This window comes from Camelus dromedarius, chromosome 3 (assembly GCF_036321535.1).
Source record: "Camelus dromedarius isolate mCamDro1 chromosome 3, mCamDro1.pat, whole genome shotgun sequence".
In the NCBI taxonomy this organism is placed as follows: domain Eukaryota; kingdom Metazoa; phylum Chordata; class Mammalia; order Artiodactyla; family Camelidae; genus Camelus; species Camelus dromedarius.
The window spans coordinates 47,345,344-47,361,878 of NC_087438.1; the positions used below are offsets into that span (position 1 = coordinate 47,345,344).

General features: G+C 41.6%; 1 protein-coding gene and 1 non-coding gene across 2 annotated transcripts in view; one reads left to right on the forward strand and one right to left on the reverse strand.

Annotated features, from left to right (window-relative positions):
* The window catches only part of MRPS27 (mitochondrial ribosomal protein S27), an 88,065-nt gene that overhangs the window by 2,192 nt on the left and 69,338 nt on the right, over positions 1-16,535 (reverse strand). The window contains exons 6-10 of the mRNA XM_031446610.2: positions 12,642-12,720; positions 9,779-9,894; positions 6,087-6,189; positions 3,870-4,012; positions 1,604-1,774 (exon numbers count right to left, since the gene is read on the reverse strand). Of these exons, the coding sequence (XP_031302470.1) occupies positions 1,604-1,774; positions 3,870-4,012; positions 6,087-6,189; positions 9,779-9,894; positions 12,642-12,720 (612 nt within the window). The remainder of the gene's footprint in view (positions 1-1,603; positions 1,775-3,869; positions 4,013-6,086; positions 6,190-9,778; positions 9,895-12,641; positions 12,721-16,535) is intronic.
* On the forward strand, positions 3,396-3,468 carry TRNAS-AGA (transfer RNA serine (anticodon AGA)). Its single transcript has one exon. It is a non-coding gene; the product is annotated as a tRNA-Ser (tRNA).

Consider the following 16,535-nt stretch of genomic DNA (forward strand, 5'->3'; position numbering starts at 1 on the left):
TTACCTGGAACTAATAAAAATCAGGTACCAGGAAGAAAAAGTGTAAAATGAGAATTATTTCTGATACCACTTTCCATGTGGCTTGAGGCCAAAGAGACCTCAAAGCTTGGGACACCAGAATAAGGACTCACCTCCGAGTCAGCAAACTTGTGTTCAAAGTCAGTCACTTATGGGTGAGGTTCCGCCAGCCTCAGTGTCATGTAACACGGGGGGAGCAGTACCTAGCACCCAGGGCTATGGTGAGGAGAAATGAAATGTGGTGGCACCTAACACACAGCTGGCAGTCAAGAAATACTGGTCTCTCTTCTTTTTTGAATTAAAAATAAAAATGCACTGTGCAAGAGAGAGGCCTGAGAATTTAATGGAGGCACTGATTTCTATTCTCCGAGATTAAATATGTAAGAAACAAGAGAAAGAAATTAGGTAATTTTTAGGAGAGGTGGGGCAGCCTTGGTCAAGAAGAATATAGTGAATGATACTCTATGGGCCAAGCAGATTTTTTTGTTTCTCAGCTTTTCTAAATCTGCAAAGTTAGGTAAAGTTAAGAGGAAAGAAAGGGTGTGTAAATTTTTAACTTAGCTGCTAATTCTGTGTACCCTGAAAACATCGATTAACCTTCCTTTCTCAGTTTTTAAGTTATAAAAGAGGGAAGTTGAGCAGTGACCTTACAGAAGTAGCAGGACAAACAGCTGCTCAAAGTACTGGAACCCTCATGAGAATACGGGGAACTGGGTTTCCCAGAGCTGGTTGAATATAATTACTGCAAAGACTTAAATGTAATAGTCTGGCAGAGTGTACATCCCTCTGTCCCAAAATGACACAGTGGGTCAGCTGGGATGGTTTCCCATTTTCTGCTTCATACAATGAATTCTCCTTCAGGCAGCACTTTGTTTTTTTTTTTTTTTTTTTTTTTTTTTTTTTTTTGCTTTGTGCTAAGCAGATGAGAAATGCAGCAAGGAACAGGCCAACGGTTTAAAATTTGAACATGGCTCCCCTCCCTGACTCTGATCACAGAGCACTTTGGGACGTACAGCTGAAAGCTACCAAAGGCAGCCTGAGTGCTCAGGGCTGTCCGAAAACCAACAGTGGAAACACACTTACATCGTCCGTGTGGTACAGAGCGCGTTTCCCATGGCCCTAGCACACATCACCAAGCCGAGTAAGAGAAGACGCCTGCGTCTCACCTCCATCATACTCAGATGGGGCTTTGTGATTTCCACCTGGGTTTCCAGTGATCATGAAGGTTCAGTGCAATATGGAGAAACGCCTAGATCCTCTACACCGGGGCTGGAGTCAGATGCTTGCTACGAGAAGCCAAGCTATTACCCGCTCATTGAGCACACCTCAGGGATGAGTGAGTAATGATATGCTGCCTTGGGGAACAAAGCTGACCGATTTGCTCAAGCACAAAAAGGAGCATAAAAATTCCATTTGTTTCTTTTAAGACCACTTCCTCTGTGAACAATAAAAGTGTGATTTTTGATGTCAGTTTTTATGCCTGTGTGGGACACTGATGTATTATTAAAGGACTGCTTGTCCATCACCACAGCAGAGAAGCATGTCTAACGCACAGCTGTGGGGACTCAACTGTGCTCCGACTCACCTCAAATCGTTCCAGGTATTGGGGAAGCTTGGACTGTTCAGTCTCCTCCACATCCAACTGCTCCAGGACTTCTTCTGGCCGCAGGCCCTCCTCACCCTCTTGGGGTTGCTCCTCTGAAGACCCAGGGGATGGAGCGGTCAGAGCCTTCAGCGCTCTGTCTAGCACGTCGAGCTGCGGAGCAGAAAGTGGGGCAGGGGCTAAACATCCTATGGCCTGAAAAGCACTGTGAAGAGAGGCTGGAGAAGGGAAAGGAACACTGGGATCTAAAAAAATCACGAGAAGAGTTCTCTTATCACATCATAGGAAACAGACACGGTTATATAATTTTACATTACACCCTGTAGCACAGCATGGAAAACTTGGTACAAAACAAATGGAACAAATAAGCAAGCTCAGAATTATCTGTATAAGTGAATCAGCACAGTGGCTTCTGATTTCACTTTTAATCAACCAGGTAGGAAGCCAAGAATTATGCTTGATGGGCACTAAAGTATTCCCTCTTTCATCTCTCTCTTCCTCAATTGGTTTAGAATTAGGAGAAAGGGAAAGAAAAACCACTACAGACCACAACCAACAACGGGCCACTCTGAATGCAAGGTAAGGCCTCTGAATCTAGGCAGGGCCTCCTTCAGAGAAAGGGTGCCATAAATTAGGGATCAGCGCCATCTATACAAGCTGCTGACAAAGACTAGACAGGCGTATGTGAAGTTTACTGTTAACAGGTGACTTCTATGACTTAGAAAGTAAGTAAATTATAGAACAGGGTTTCTTTGTGTTTTGACCCCTCTCCTCTACCACTTTCATTTTGGGCCAACCTCCTTCGAACCAGAGAGGGCCTAATCATCAGAGATGGGACAGAAACAATCTCATGGTCGGCATTAGCTCCTGCATGGAGACTGATTAATTCTGTCCATGTCACATCAGAACAAAAATCCTGAAAATACTCCAAGGTTTTTCAATGCCACTAATACATTATAACCAAACCTGACACATACCCATTTCCCCTGACATCTGAATCACATTCCTATTAAGTCAGAGCACAAAGAATGCAAATCTGGCTCAAAGTGGAAGGCATACTTCCCCTGGCAAAGCATTTATGTATAATTTTGTGTTTTCAATCACCAGTACTGACTACAGCAGGGTTAAAACATGAACATATATTTTTAAATGTATATGCTTTGTTATAAATGTCTGGCAAAGAACATAATGATTCACCAGACATCAGTATACAAAGCCAGTATAGAGACCAGACTTGTGTATCCTGTGACTGAAATGAAAGTCAAGGGGTGAATCCTAATGATCAGGGTCAAGGCAAAACAAATAAGTAGCTCAGAGTTAACTTTTACACCCTGTTAACAAAACAACTAATGTCCTTCTAGGCCTCACTCTGACTACAAAAGCTGATTAAACAAGAGCGAACACTGTGGCTCCCTATCGAGTGTAAGGCTTGTCCCATGGCTGTAAGATGCTACTTTCTGCAGCCTGAGTCTAGTAACTTCGTATGTACTGTCAAGAGCCCAAGGTGACCAAGAGGGATGAGCTTTGAAGCTAGTGGGAGAAGAGTTTCCCAGTCTAGGCAAAGTGAACGCCTAGAACTTTGAAAGGAACATCTGGTCCAGATCTCAGTACCATGCATTCACCACAGAATGGCTTAAGGAAAGGAAAAAAAGATGATGACACCTCTGGTCTCTAAATTCATTTCTTGAGAGCTCTTATGGAGGGGAAACTGCCAGGTAGGTAGTCTCCCAGGACTACATGAGGATATAGAAACGCCAAAAATTAAAAATGAGGGGGAGGGTATAGCCCAGTGGTAGAGCATGTGCTTAGAATGCAGAAGGTCCTGGGTTCAATCCCCAGTACCTCCATTAAAGATAAATACAAAAATAAACCTAATTTCCTCTCCACCAAACCAAACAAAAAGAATTTAAAATGTTATCTTAAATTCTCTTGAGCTCCTACTGAGATTTTATTATTTTGTTGGGGGGGGTGGTTAGACAGTATTTTACTGAACTCAGTTTGAATTTCAGTTTTCCTCCCAGATAATGAGCTATAAAATCAACATTAATCTTATTTTCTAGTGCTTTTTGTCAGTAACATTGAGAATGTTTGTGGTTTTTCATTCCTTTTCAACTGACGTAAGTACATGATTCTACAGAGACACAGTAGGGGCAGGAGGGAAGGAGAAAACAGTGACAACAAACTCAAAGCCTGACTTAGAAGGAACAGGAGACGGCAAATCCCACTGAATCAGGGCCGGGGAACATACTGCTTCTCCACACAGCTTTCCGTCTTCTGGGGAGGAGGCCACCTTCTCCATCACTTGAAGGGCTCTGTCAAGGTAGCCTGGTCGCCACAGCAGAGGCATGTTATGGTACACAGCCCGCAGCCCTTGCTGCAACTCCACCTTCCCTGTGGCCAGAAAGGACAATGAAGGGGGCTCAGCCGTGGCTTCTCACTACGTCTGAGATGGAGGACTCAAAGGCACAAGTGAATATTCACCTGCAGGTCTAGAAACAGAGAAGGATCATTTCAAATCAAGACCAAGCGCCTCATCCACCCAGTGAATGGAGACACTTCAGATGGATGATGAAAAATGTGGGAAAAGTCAATGTATACACTTCTCAATATAAAGCTGTGTGAAGTGATTTTTCTCCTTTTTCACCTGGACTGTTGGAGATTATCATGAGGAGGTATGAGGGAAACTTAGAGGTTGTGATATCTGCCTTTGAGAGGAGCTACCCTTACAGAACAAGCCAAACGACTGAAATATTATTTTTGTTTCAAGAATAAAATCTTCCTCAGAAAAAGAAATTCTGCAACTTTCTTACAGTGAAAATATTGTCAACATCTGACAACTTTCCCTGCTAGGAAATGGTTGACATTTTTCAAAATGCTCCAAAACAGCCGACTGATCATCATTATGAAAAAAAAAAAATCACTTTGCTCTTCTTTCCTCTATTTGAACTTCATCAGTACTTAAATCATACAGTCCTCATCATCCTTTTAGGTCTCAGGACATGAATGTTTCTCTTGGTACCTCAAACCATCACAGCTGGAGCTTAAGAAGTGGCTGGCAGACAGCAGGGTCCTGGTGGGGAGAGGGGCTGTCTCTGGATTTCCAGGGAACAGTTCTCTCTGCACTAATGACCAAAGTCACCTTGAGCTGCCAGGTCTTAAATCCACCTTCACTTATCTTTCCCAGCAAGGAGGATTTGAGAAAGCTGTAGTGGGACATAAACAGACAAAGCTCATCAGGTGACAGCTAATTTTAGACCTTTAAGATGCTTGGGGCTGGCTGCAGTCACGTTCTGGGAGTTGCTTCTGTTGGAGGTGAGTGAGGCTGCATAGCACATGACACAGTGAGAGCAAAGAGCTTTGGATCTGATGTTGCCAGACCCGAAGCACCCGGGTCTCTGCTCAGAAACAACCAACAACTAAGAATGCTTTCTTAGCCCTGACAACTTCTTGGACAACTCATACGGTGTAGAGTCCTGAGTGCTAGTCTGAAGGTAAAGGCAAAAACTTATAAATCAGTATCAAAAGTAGATGGCAAATAAGGAAAAAATTATTTTAAAAGAGTAGTCAACTCTTTTGTTAGTCTGTCTGATAAACTCTGAAACTCCTCTCTCTGAGCCAGTTTCAATCAGATTCAGCGTCCGAGAATGCCACATTACATTGTGCTTCAAAAGTGTCAAACTGCAGTCAACTTAGGTGATTTTCAGAAAACAAACGTAAGCAGACACAATGTATGATCAACAGAAGGTGCTTTCTCAAATGCCTATCTACTTAGGAGAGAGAATGGATGGGTAATGAGACAAGATGCATTTAATAAACCTCTGTAAACCGGGACATACTTCATGCATTTAGGTTGAATACTATTTGCCCAGATTCCACATAACCCAAGTGCAGAGGCCTCCCCTCAAAAGGCTTTGCCCTCCTGACTGTCTGGTTTTCTTGAGATTGGGGCTCTAAAGTGAAGCTGGCAGCCCCCTGTGTGGTAGTCACACCACACCGGTGAGCACCTCTCTGCTCTCCAAGTGCTACTGGATGTGCTCTCTGAGTTTCTCTTCCCTCCCCTGAAAACAATACCAAGGAAATGTGTTCAACTTCAACGCTTTATTTCTTACCTCCTGGACTTTAGGTTTAAAGTGACAGAAAGATCTTTTCAACAATGGGAAAGATCCTGCCAGTCAGTTCTCTCAAAAGAGGGCCAGAACTTTCCTTTCTTTATCCCTTCCTCACATTGATTACTACTAAACAGAAACTAGTTCTCACCTTGCCAGTGGTGACAGGTTTAAGAATCCTCTTTACTGTCTTAGGTCACAACTGCAAGGCTATATCAAGGTCCATTTTTATGTCAAAAGTGAAAGCTGTATTGGAATTTCACTGGTAAGTTTAAATCAAGCTATAATTTTATTATGAAGCAGAAGAATGCGTCAGTTCTACCCATGAAGAACAACGTTCATAAGGACCACCAGCTTACCAAGAAGTGCATAGCCGTACAACTGGGAGCTCAACCCCACCGGGTTCTTCTGCTTTAGGCCTGGGAGTAACAGGGATGCACCAAAGTTCTTCTCGTCTTCCCACTGCAACAGAACATACCAGATACACCAGGTCCAGCCAAGGAATGCATACTATATGCAAAAATGGGATTGTTAATGACACAGAGGAAAAAACATAACATTAAGTAAAAGAAGCAAAATAACAAAACCAAAGGTACATTATAAATCCAATCTTGTAAGTTAAAGATATTTATGTTTAATGAAAAATATAAAAGAGAAATGCCCTGTATGTCGACAGACTTCTGGTCAGTGAAATTATGAGCAATTTTGGTTTTCTTCTTTGTACTTCTCATAATTTCCTGCACTTTGGGCAGTGAGTAAGAGTTCCTTTTACAGTCAAAAAAGCAAAACACGACAAAAATAAAGAGTACACTCTGGACCAACACTGCTGGGAGATAATCAGTAAGGATTACCCAAGCTGTCAGCCCCGAATCCACTCACTTTGCTATGACAGGACGGAGCAAGCTTTTGAATTTTCAGCAATTCAGCAGTAAGACTCCTTCTACTTCACAGTGGTAAAATAAATATAACTATTAGGCTTTTCCAGATAGATTTATGCATCTTAAAAAATAAATTAGGCAATCAGAAACACTTAGTGCTCATTTCTTTCAACCCAGGGTGCAAAATTACACTTCAATAAAATTGAAGCTTTTTGAGACACGGGAAAGAAAGAGGCAAAAACACAAGCATGGCTTAGGCTACTGCAGACTAGCAACACAGTGACGGGGGACTCCCTGTAAACGCGGGCCCGAGGACAGCCTTGGCAACTCCCCACACAAGGAGAGCTGTGATTTTCTCAGTGCCGCAGAAGCACATGAGCCTTTGTTCTGGCTTGGAAATACAGAAAGCAAAGCTCAGGTGGCCCTGCACTGGTCAGAGAATGAATAAGGAGGTGTGCAAACTACAACTGCAGCCAGGTGTGAGTGAGGCGCCCTACGTGTTAATGGGCACCCAAACCTCTTTACTAGGAAGGGCCTTTCTGCAATACAAGTGTAATTTCTTAAGGTTTTTCCAAACCCTTGAAAAAAGCAAAGGCGTTGGGAGAAAAATAAAGCCTCCCCGGGCGCTTCTGCAGCACAGATACGTTAAGAGAGCTGGTAATAAAGAACCAGGTCATTTCACTTTCAAAAGCAAATCACTCACAGGTTTGATTTTCTCCTACATAAACTGCATGAAATGGGGCCCAGTGACTAATAAATAAGGAGCTTTAAAACGTTTTTCTCTTTTCTTTAGGGAAAAACATGACCTACAGTATCAGGATAAAAGCCAAAAGAGCGGCATCTTGCTGTGCTAGAACCGAGCAGGGGCAGTGATGGTGGCTGCAGTGGTGATTCTTCCAGAAGGACTTTTACAAAAATGAATGAAAACAAACAAGCAAATGGGTACCTTAGAGATTTTTTTTTGGTGATTATCTGGGAATAATACAACCACTGCTGCTTATATGAAAGGCTACTTATGTGTTAACATAGAATATTAGGTCTCCTCCAAGCCTTTAATTTCTGTTGTATGCATTACCATGGACTAAATCAGGTGCTATTCCACCAATGTCCTTGAGGTTTTCTCATTTCGTGCTTCTGCTTCTCCCCTTATACAAAGCAAACCCTCGTTACCCCCTTCCATTCCCCTTCACAGCTAGACATCTCAAACACTGCCAATGCTGTCTCCTTTCTGCACCCGACTCACTCCACAATTCATTCCAATTTGGCTTCCTGCTCCCTCATTCTATGGCCCTCACGCAACTAAGTCCAATGCCCTGTGTAGAAGTCCTCATCGTCCCCACCCTCTCAGGAGTGTTCCATATGTAGACCACCTCTTCCCACAGTGCCTGTTCCCACATGTTTCTGATTGTGTTGTGGTCTGTGCTCATCTGCAGACATTTACACGTGAATGTATAAATTACATCTCTAGTTGAGATTTTTCCATTAAGATGCCAATTTCCCTTGTGAAATCTCTTGACTGTCTCAAAGGTATCTCAAAATGCAACACATTCAGAGACAAAATAATATTTTTCCTTGTCAAATGAAGTCATTTTTCCTAAGTGTCTTCTGCAAACACATGGCAATGACCCTTTTGTCCAGATAACACAAGGTGAAAACTGAGGAGGTCAGATTTCACCTCTGCCTCTGGCCTCCACATCTCATTCCCACTGTCATGTATCTGTTCTCAGATATGGCTGCTCTCTAACTCCACCACGTCCTGGTCCCCATGCAGCCATCACCTCTTGCTCAGACAACTAGGAAAGTCTCCGAAGTGCTCTGACCGTAGCCACCCTGGCCCTGATTCAGTCTCTTCCCCATATTATAGCCAGATACACAAGTCTGATCATGCTTAAAGTCTTTCAGTAGCTTCTACCTATTTTCAGAATGTAGACAGAATAGCTTAGCATTATCTACATTCTCCAGCCTTACCTCGCCCTCCAATTCTCTCTGTGGCAGCTACAGTATCTTCATACCTCCTTCTAGCCCCTTTCTGCTCACCATGTCTGTCCTGCCACAGGGCTTTTGCATATGTTATTTCTTCTTTTTGGATTGTTCTCCCCTCTTCAGTCAGTTAATTCCTATTCATGCTTCAAATATTAACTCAAGAAATATTTCCTCAAGGAAGCCTTTCCTAACCTAAGTTTAAAATACAAACAAGCAAAAAATCCCGACCCACAGAGGCTTTTCATAGATGTCTTCATAGTGCTCATTATGGTCATAATTTTATATTTCTGTGTTTGCATGGAATGTAGTAGTTGCTCAATATATATTTAGTGAATATATTTAATGAATGTGAGGTATGCCATAGGCTATAATACCCATCTTAGAAAAACAAAACACACCATACATTTTTCAGAACAGGGGCTAGATCAGACCATCTTTTCAGTTCCTACCCAAAGTAGTATTTTCTGATGTTACATTTGAGGTTAAGGGCAGACTGTGGGGCCAGACTGCCTGGTTTCATCAGGTGGCTTCATCACCTACTAGGTGGGTGGCAATTATACAACATCTCTGTCCCCGTTTTCTCATCTGCATGGAGTTGTGAGGAGTTAAATTAATAAATCTAAAACACCAAGAACACAGCCTGGTGTAAAGTAAGTGCTATTTAAGTATTAGTTATTGTTGTTATTATTCTTAGCATAGCAATAAACAATGACTAAATACCCTAATCTAAGACATGAAACTAAAACTTGTTATTCCAAACTAACCCAGAGCAACCTTAGGAGAATACCAACACAAATTAAATGGTTAGTACTTAACACCTGAGGTTGTGGTCGAAGGCAACTGCCTCTTGCTTCGTTGACATGCCACATTCAGCTCTCACTGATAATGAATCATCCATTTCTGGATTCCTGAGGTGCACTCAGCCTAGCTCAAGTTTCAAATGTACATAAGGACTTTCACTTGAGATTCTACCAAGTGGAGCAATGTCCAGTCCTACCCTGTTAGAATCCAGAGACTAAAATGTACAGGATGAATACTCCTTCCTGGTTGTACAGGCCACAGAACTACGCATCAGGTATCTGTCCAGATGCCGAGGACAGGGGTTTCCTCTGGCCCCCTCACACCCTACTGAGCGGCCACTGCTTTCTTCTTCCAAGGCGCTCAGTTCTGCTTTAAGGTAGATCACTTACACTGAAGTCTGTCTTCTTTGCCAGGCAATGGTATAAAATATATAGAGAGAGGAGTTGAGTGGAAGGAACTTCAAAGGCTTCTTGCATCATGATCTCAAAAACCACGGATAAAGCATCTGGCAAGAAGATCAAAGCAAAAATGAAAGGAAATTAGTTTCAGGCAACATCATCAAATCTGTATTTAACTATAAACACCCTTAAAGTGGGGCATGACAGAAAAATAAACAGAATTAAGAAGTTTAAAAAATGTGGGCTCTGGCCCTAGTTCTTCCCCAAACTAGGTCTTTCCCAAGTCTTTAGCTTTTATTGTACATATTATTTTGTACTAAATCAGGTGCACTACTGTCCTCAAGGACACTGAATAAGGGACCTAATTTCTCCCAGAATCATCTTGATAATGATAAAATACCATTTGTCCCATATACTCCAAAAGATTGTTGGACAGCCCAACAAAATAATACACAGAAAATGCCTCATAAACTGTGAAACAAATTTAAGGGATTGTGTCCATCAGCTAGAAGAGCTAAGGCATACAGAAAGGAGGCAAATATATTTTCCAGGACACACTGGCAAGTAGGGCGGGAGCTGGGCTGACTGCCCCACTATGTGTTCTGGAAGCTTCTCTTTGTTTGGGCAAAGAGGAAAAATGCTAGAGAAAATTCTAAATCCCAAGTATTATTTGAAAGATGGAAAACTGATGATTACAAAAAAGACAATCAGGTTTAGTTTAAAACACTTGAAAGAATGGGAAGGAAATGCTTATTCATAAATTCTAAGTCCTTGAGCGTTAACATATAAGATACTTGTTTCCACATGAAGCTGATCACAGACCAGACTTTGAGCACGGTCTGATTTATTTTCCCTCGATATTCCACAGCAAAGGTGAAAGCCAAGAAAATCAAATTCAAACAATTTCCTTCCCTTAGTATTGTTAAATTAGGGAATGTTAATATTGGTTTAATCTACAGTGCCTGCACATAACACAGGCACAACAAATGTTTCTGACTAACTGACTGAGTTGTTCTATTAACCAATTTTTGCATACACTCGTAAGAGGTAGCACTGACTTGCAGCTAGCTATTGCTAGCCAGCTGGTTTTGTGTGTTGTCACGGTTCTAAATGAGGCCACAGGCAAAAATTTCTATATTCTTTTTGCAAATGGGGAAACTGAGATAGACAGGCAGACCGAGAGTCACCTAAGACTTGGAAGAACTTGGAAGAGACTTAAAAAGCAACAAACAAACAAACAACAACAACAACCCCAAACAAATCAATAACACAAATAAAGCTAAAATTCCAGTTTAAAAACAAAGCTCAGTTTTGACAACTGTTCATTAATAAATCCAAAATTACATATGAAAAATAAATCAAATTTACTTTATCTTTAATTCATATTCTTCATTCCAGTCAGTTTGGGAAGTGAAATCAGATTGACCTGCAAAAGTAATTTTCTTTCCCTCCCATAATTTTTATGTACTTTGCTACTTCCTATTCTGACAATACAAATATAATATTCTCTAAATTTTTGCCATAAATGATGGCAATCTTTAAAATTTTAAAGAATCCTCCATATTAATTATTACACTGCATTTAGGGGAAAAAACTCCTTCTACCTTTTTGACATACCCTATAAAGAGTGAGGGGAGAAAACTGCTGCCACATAATTTTTCAATGATACAGTAATAAGGATTCTTACATCTGATGCTAAGAACAGATTATAAAACATGCAAAAGCTAATTATCTTTTAGTCGAATTCAGAAACCGCATGTTTAAAACAGAAAAAATGGACAAAGGATAATTAACATTTCAAAAAATAATGCACAACAAATATTCCTTGGCAGTCTACAACTGCAAGCCTTTTATGAGAGACGAGACAAAGCAGAGATTCAGAGAGGGGAAAGGAGCCTCTTCACTGAGCACTGATGCAATGGGAAAGGCCCACGGCGCTGGTGGGCAGGGATGAGGGGATGGAACCCAGGGACAGGAAGCAGAGGTGACATAAATGCCTAAGTGACCACCAGTCCTATCTGTGTTCTTGAGGTAGTGACCACCCTAACACAGGTGTGGCTCCCTCACAGCTTTCAGAACCGAGCTGGAGGATGAAATGGTGGGAAGGAGAGGCAGCGTGTGTCTTTACACAACGGTAGGGCCCCCTCTTTCCTCCTCCACTGTCTGCATAGCTGGGAGCACAAGCCTGACGTGCTGCCATTCTCTGTCCACTGGACACCAGCAGGGTTCCGCCCGACCGCTCTGCAGGCTCTGCCACAATCCCCAGCTTCCCTTGGCCTCCTTTACTGTAGCTGAAGCTAACAGTCATTTTAAATTAATTTCATGGGATTGGGGGATTTTGGGAGTTAAAGAGATCTCAGATCTCTTATCACCGATCCACTTATTTTAGAGATGGGGAGGTGAAATGATCTTTCTTCAAAGCGAGCATACTACTATTCCCAGGAAAACCTGACTGATTTTATAAACACCTCATATACTACAACACCTGGGATTTAAATAAAACAAAGTCAGCAAATGGTGCTAAAAAAAAAAAGTCAAGCTACTAATTGAATTAATATAATCTTAAGTTGCCATGAAAGCTCAGGCAGGGTTTATTACTTAACTAAAGTCACTATCCTTTGCCTACAGAGACATGAACAAATAAACTTGAAAAACTCAGAAGAAAAACAACCTGGATATGATTCTCCTCTCTGGCCAACTGGTCTGGTAAATCAACTATGCATCTATTTCTGACTGAAAGAATGTTGTAAAGAGATGTCATTAAGAAAGTTTTTAAAAAAGGAAAAGTGCCTACATCTACCTCCCTTTGGGAGCTGAAGGTCCATTATAAATGGACCTGGGTTTGCTTCCTTACCTTTGTAGTTTTCTTTCTTTATGAAATAATCCATCAGTAAATTAAATGTATAGTTATCAGGAAAAATGCCATATTGGACCTGTAACGAAAATAAAAGAAAAAATATCCATCTAATTCAGTTTATAATATACGCTTATGTACTATTCAGGACAAAACTTGCCACCATTAGCTTTAAAATACCTGACTATCATTTTACCACATCTGTGACAGTGAAATAGAAGCTGTGACTCACGCAGTTTGGTAACTGGAACTGTTGGTCAGGGTGAGAAAGTTGTGAGTGTGTGTCTCACATAAGACAATTGATATGTGAAAAATAAAGCTCAATTCTAACACCTCATCACAGCTATAAAAAAAAAAAAACCCAAACCAAACCAAAACAACAGTAAGAAACCACCATACTCTACTGGTTCAGTGATTCTTTTCATAAGGTGTGATTCTCAATGCAAAAATGGATTTCCATGAGAAAGCAGACATTACCACATTATGCTCATTTCCTGGTCTTTAGACTGCTTTCCCCCCTCAACTTTATTAAGATACAATCGACATGTAACGTATTACTTTAAGGTGCACAACATGATGATTTAACACATAAATACTGTGAAATGATTACTACACTAAGGTTAGTTAATACATCCATCATCTCACCTAATTACCATTTCTTGGTTGTGATGGTGGTGAGAACATTTAAGATCTACTCTCTTAGCAACTTTCAAGTATACAATACAGTATTTAACTACAGTCATCATGCTGTACATTAGATCTGCAGAACTTACTCCTCTTATAACTGTATCCTTTGACCAACATCTCCCCATTTCTCCCACTCCCCAGCCCCTGGCATCCACTATCCTACACTGTTTCTGCGAGTTCAGCCCTTTCAGATTTTACATGTAAGTGAGATCATGAGGTATTTGTCTTTCTTTGACTTATGTTACTTAGCAAAATGCCCTTGAGGTTGATCCATGTGGTCTCAAATGGCAGGATCTCTTTTTTTTATGGCTAAATATTCCATTGTATGTATATACATACACCCCTCCCTCCATTTTCTTTATTCATTCATCAGTAAATGGACACAGGTTGTTTCCATGGCTTGGCTATTGTCAATACTGCTACAAATGATGAACACAGAGATACAGATACCTCTTTGAGACAGTGATTTCATTTCCTTTGGATATATAACCATCTTGAGGACTCTCCATACTGTTTCCCATAGTGGCTGCACCAGTTTACATTCCCACTAACAGTGCATAAGGGATCCCTTTTTGCCACATTCTCACCAGATCTTGTTATCTCGTCTCTTAAACTGGTTTTTAAAGATCAAGAAGCCTGAAGTTTTGGTGGCTTCCCATGTGGTTTTCATGCACAATCAAGTTTGACTATTGATGATCTAGACTGTAGTTACATGTTTGTTTTAAATTCTTACTTCAGTAGGATTATCCCCATCCCCTAACCAATCAACTACCAGAAACACTGGAGAAATTATGTCTAGTTATACTCATCCCTTTGAGAAATTCTGATAATAATCCTAAACCCCAGTTGCAAATCACTGCTGAACTGGGTCACTGTTACTAGTAGGCTGTACAGAATGCCTCAGATATGATGAAATGGAAAAAAAGTTTAGAAGCCATTGTTTTAAAGGTTATATAGCTCATGGGCAGTGTTTAAATTTATCAAAGCAGTCATCCAAATCTGCACAAATCCTTAAGGCAGGGTAAAAACAAAATACTTCAGAATGATAAATTATTAAAGCTGGAAGGAACCTTAGAAATCAACTGGCCAGTGATTCTCAACGCTGGCTGCAAATTAGAAGCAACTTGGGAGATTTAAAAAGACACCAATGAGGTATGAATAGGCAGAGCACAGAGCACAGGGCAGTGAAACTAGCCTGTATGACACTATAAAGGAACATACATGGCATAATACATTGTGCAAGCCCACACAATGAACATCAAGAGTGAACCCTAATGTAAATTATGGACGTTGGGTGATCGTATGTCAATGTAGGTTTATCAATTGTAACAAATGGCTCACTCTGACGTGGAATGCTGATAATTGCTGGGGGTAGGGGTGGTACGCGGAGCTGTGCAGGTATGGGGACTGGGCATATGGGAAATCTCAGTACCTTCTGCTCAGTTTTGCTGTAAACCTGAAATTGCTCTAAAAAACAAAATCGATTTGTTAAAAAAAATTTAGAAAACCACTTAAAAAATACTACTGCCTGGGCTCCAGGAAGATCAATTAAATTAGAATCTTGGGGGTGGAGAAAAGTATCTGTAATTTTTAAAAGCTCCTTGTGTGATTCTAATGGGCAGCTAGGTTGGAAATCACTGATTAGTACAACTTGCTTGACTCAGACTTGGAAAAACTAAGATCTAGAAGGATAAAGTTACTATTTGCCTGAAGTTACGGGCAAATGGTAGAAATTTATGGGGTTATAGCCTGGGTCTTCTTGACTCCTTGTCTGGTGTTCTTTCGACTAAGACTAGGCACAGCAGAAAATGAGATTTTTTTGCTTTCCTAGACCCTTCTTGTTTTGTTTTCACAGGAATCTTCTTCTTTGGGTATAATCTGGATCATTAAACTCTGAACTGAAGAGCAGAATTTAATCTTCCTTCCCTTGGGGCCTAATATTAGATTTATCAGTGAACCTGCTTATCTGCCTTATTAAACTGTAAGCTTCCTGAGGGCAAGGATAGGCTACTGCTCATTTTTGTGGACAATGCCATACCCAAGGCAACGTCTCATACACAAACTGTTTGCAATGGAACCTAATGTTAAATTGGGCCACAGGACCGAAAACTCCCCAAAACAAAATCAGTATTTCTTTCTGAGTTCTAACATACAAGGTCCAGTGACACTATAGAAATAATACAATTCCATAGAAATATTGTTAAAGTCTTGCTAAGGCTCAAACTAGGATTGTAGCTTCAGTTTCACAATAATAACATTCTAAACTTTTGCTTATTTTGTATTTATTTCATACTACAAAGGGAATGAAGACTCAACGCTTGGGTGGAGTAACATTCAGAAAGACCGTAACAGTGGTAGGCTGGGGGGCTGAGGCTTAAAGGGCAGAGTCAGGGACTTAGGAAGACATGTTTTCAATAATCTAGAAATTCTGTCTTTTTTTCAAATGTGTGAGATGATCAGAATACTCTGGAGATCACATGCCAGCAAAATGGTCATGTGTTTTCCCCTAAACTTCATCAAAGGGAACTAGACAAACAATTCAAGACTTAGAGATCAAGAATGAAATGACCGAGACGGAGAAGATGGCAGAGTAGAAGGACGCTCGCAGGTCACCCTCTCCCACAAATACACCAAGACCCACATCTACAGACCCACTCAGCCAACCAGAGCACCTGTGGAACTCCGACAGAACATCGCCCTCTTCAAAAGATAAAGACGCCAAAAATCTGGTAGGAGAAAAGGAAAAAAGAAAGAACAAAAGGCAAAGCAGGCACAGGACGGGTCCCGCGGGGAGGGAGCGGCAAAGGAGGACTGGCGCTCGCTCGCTGGGTCTCCCCTCTCCAACTGAGAGGCCAGCAGGACGGAGGGGGAGCCTCCGAGGCTCGGATCTGTACAGAGCAGCCCTTGACTAACAGAACTAAGTTAAAAGGGCACAGAGCGTCCCCCCGACACCCAGCCTGAGACGCGGGCCGGCAGCGGCTGGCAGGGCCAGGCTGCACAAGCCGGGCGGAGGACGGAAGTGGCTGCACGGAGGCAGCCCCGGGAGAACGCAAGGGGCTGCGCGCTGTGGCTGTGGGTGCACAGAGCAGAACAACCTGGGCCCTCCATAAAACAGCAAGGTTGATGTGCTCTCAGGGGAAGGGTGCACACCCCCATCTCTGAAAATCCGCAGAAAGTTTTCGGGGGAAGAGAGGCGGGGCTCAGGCA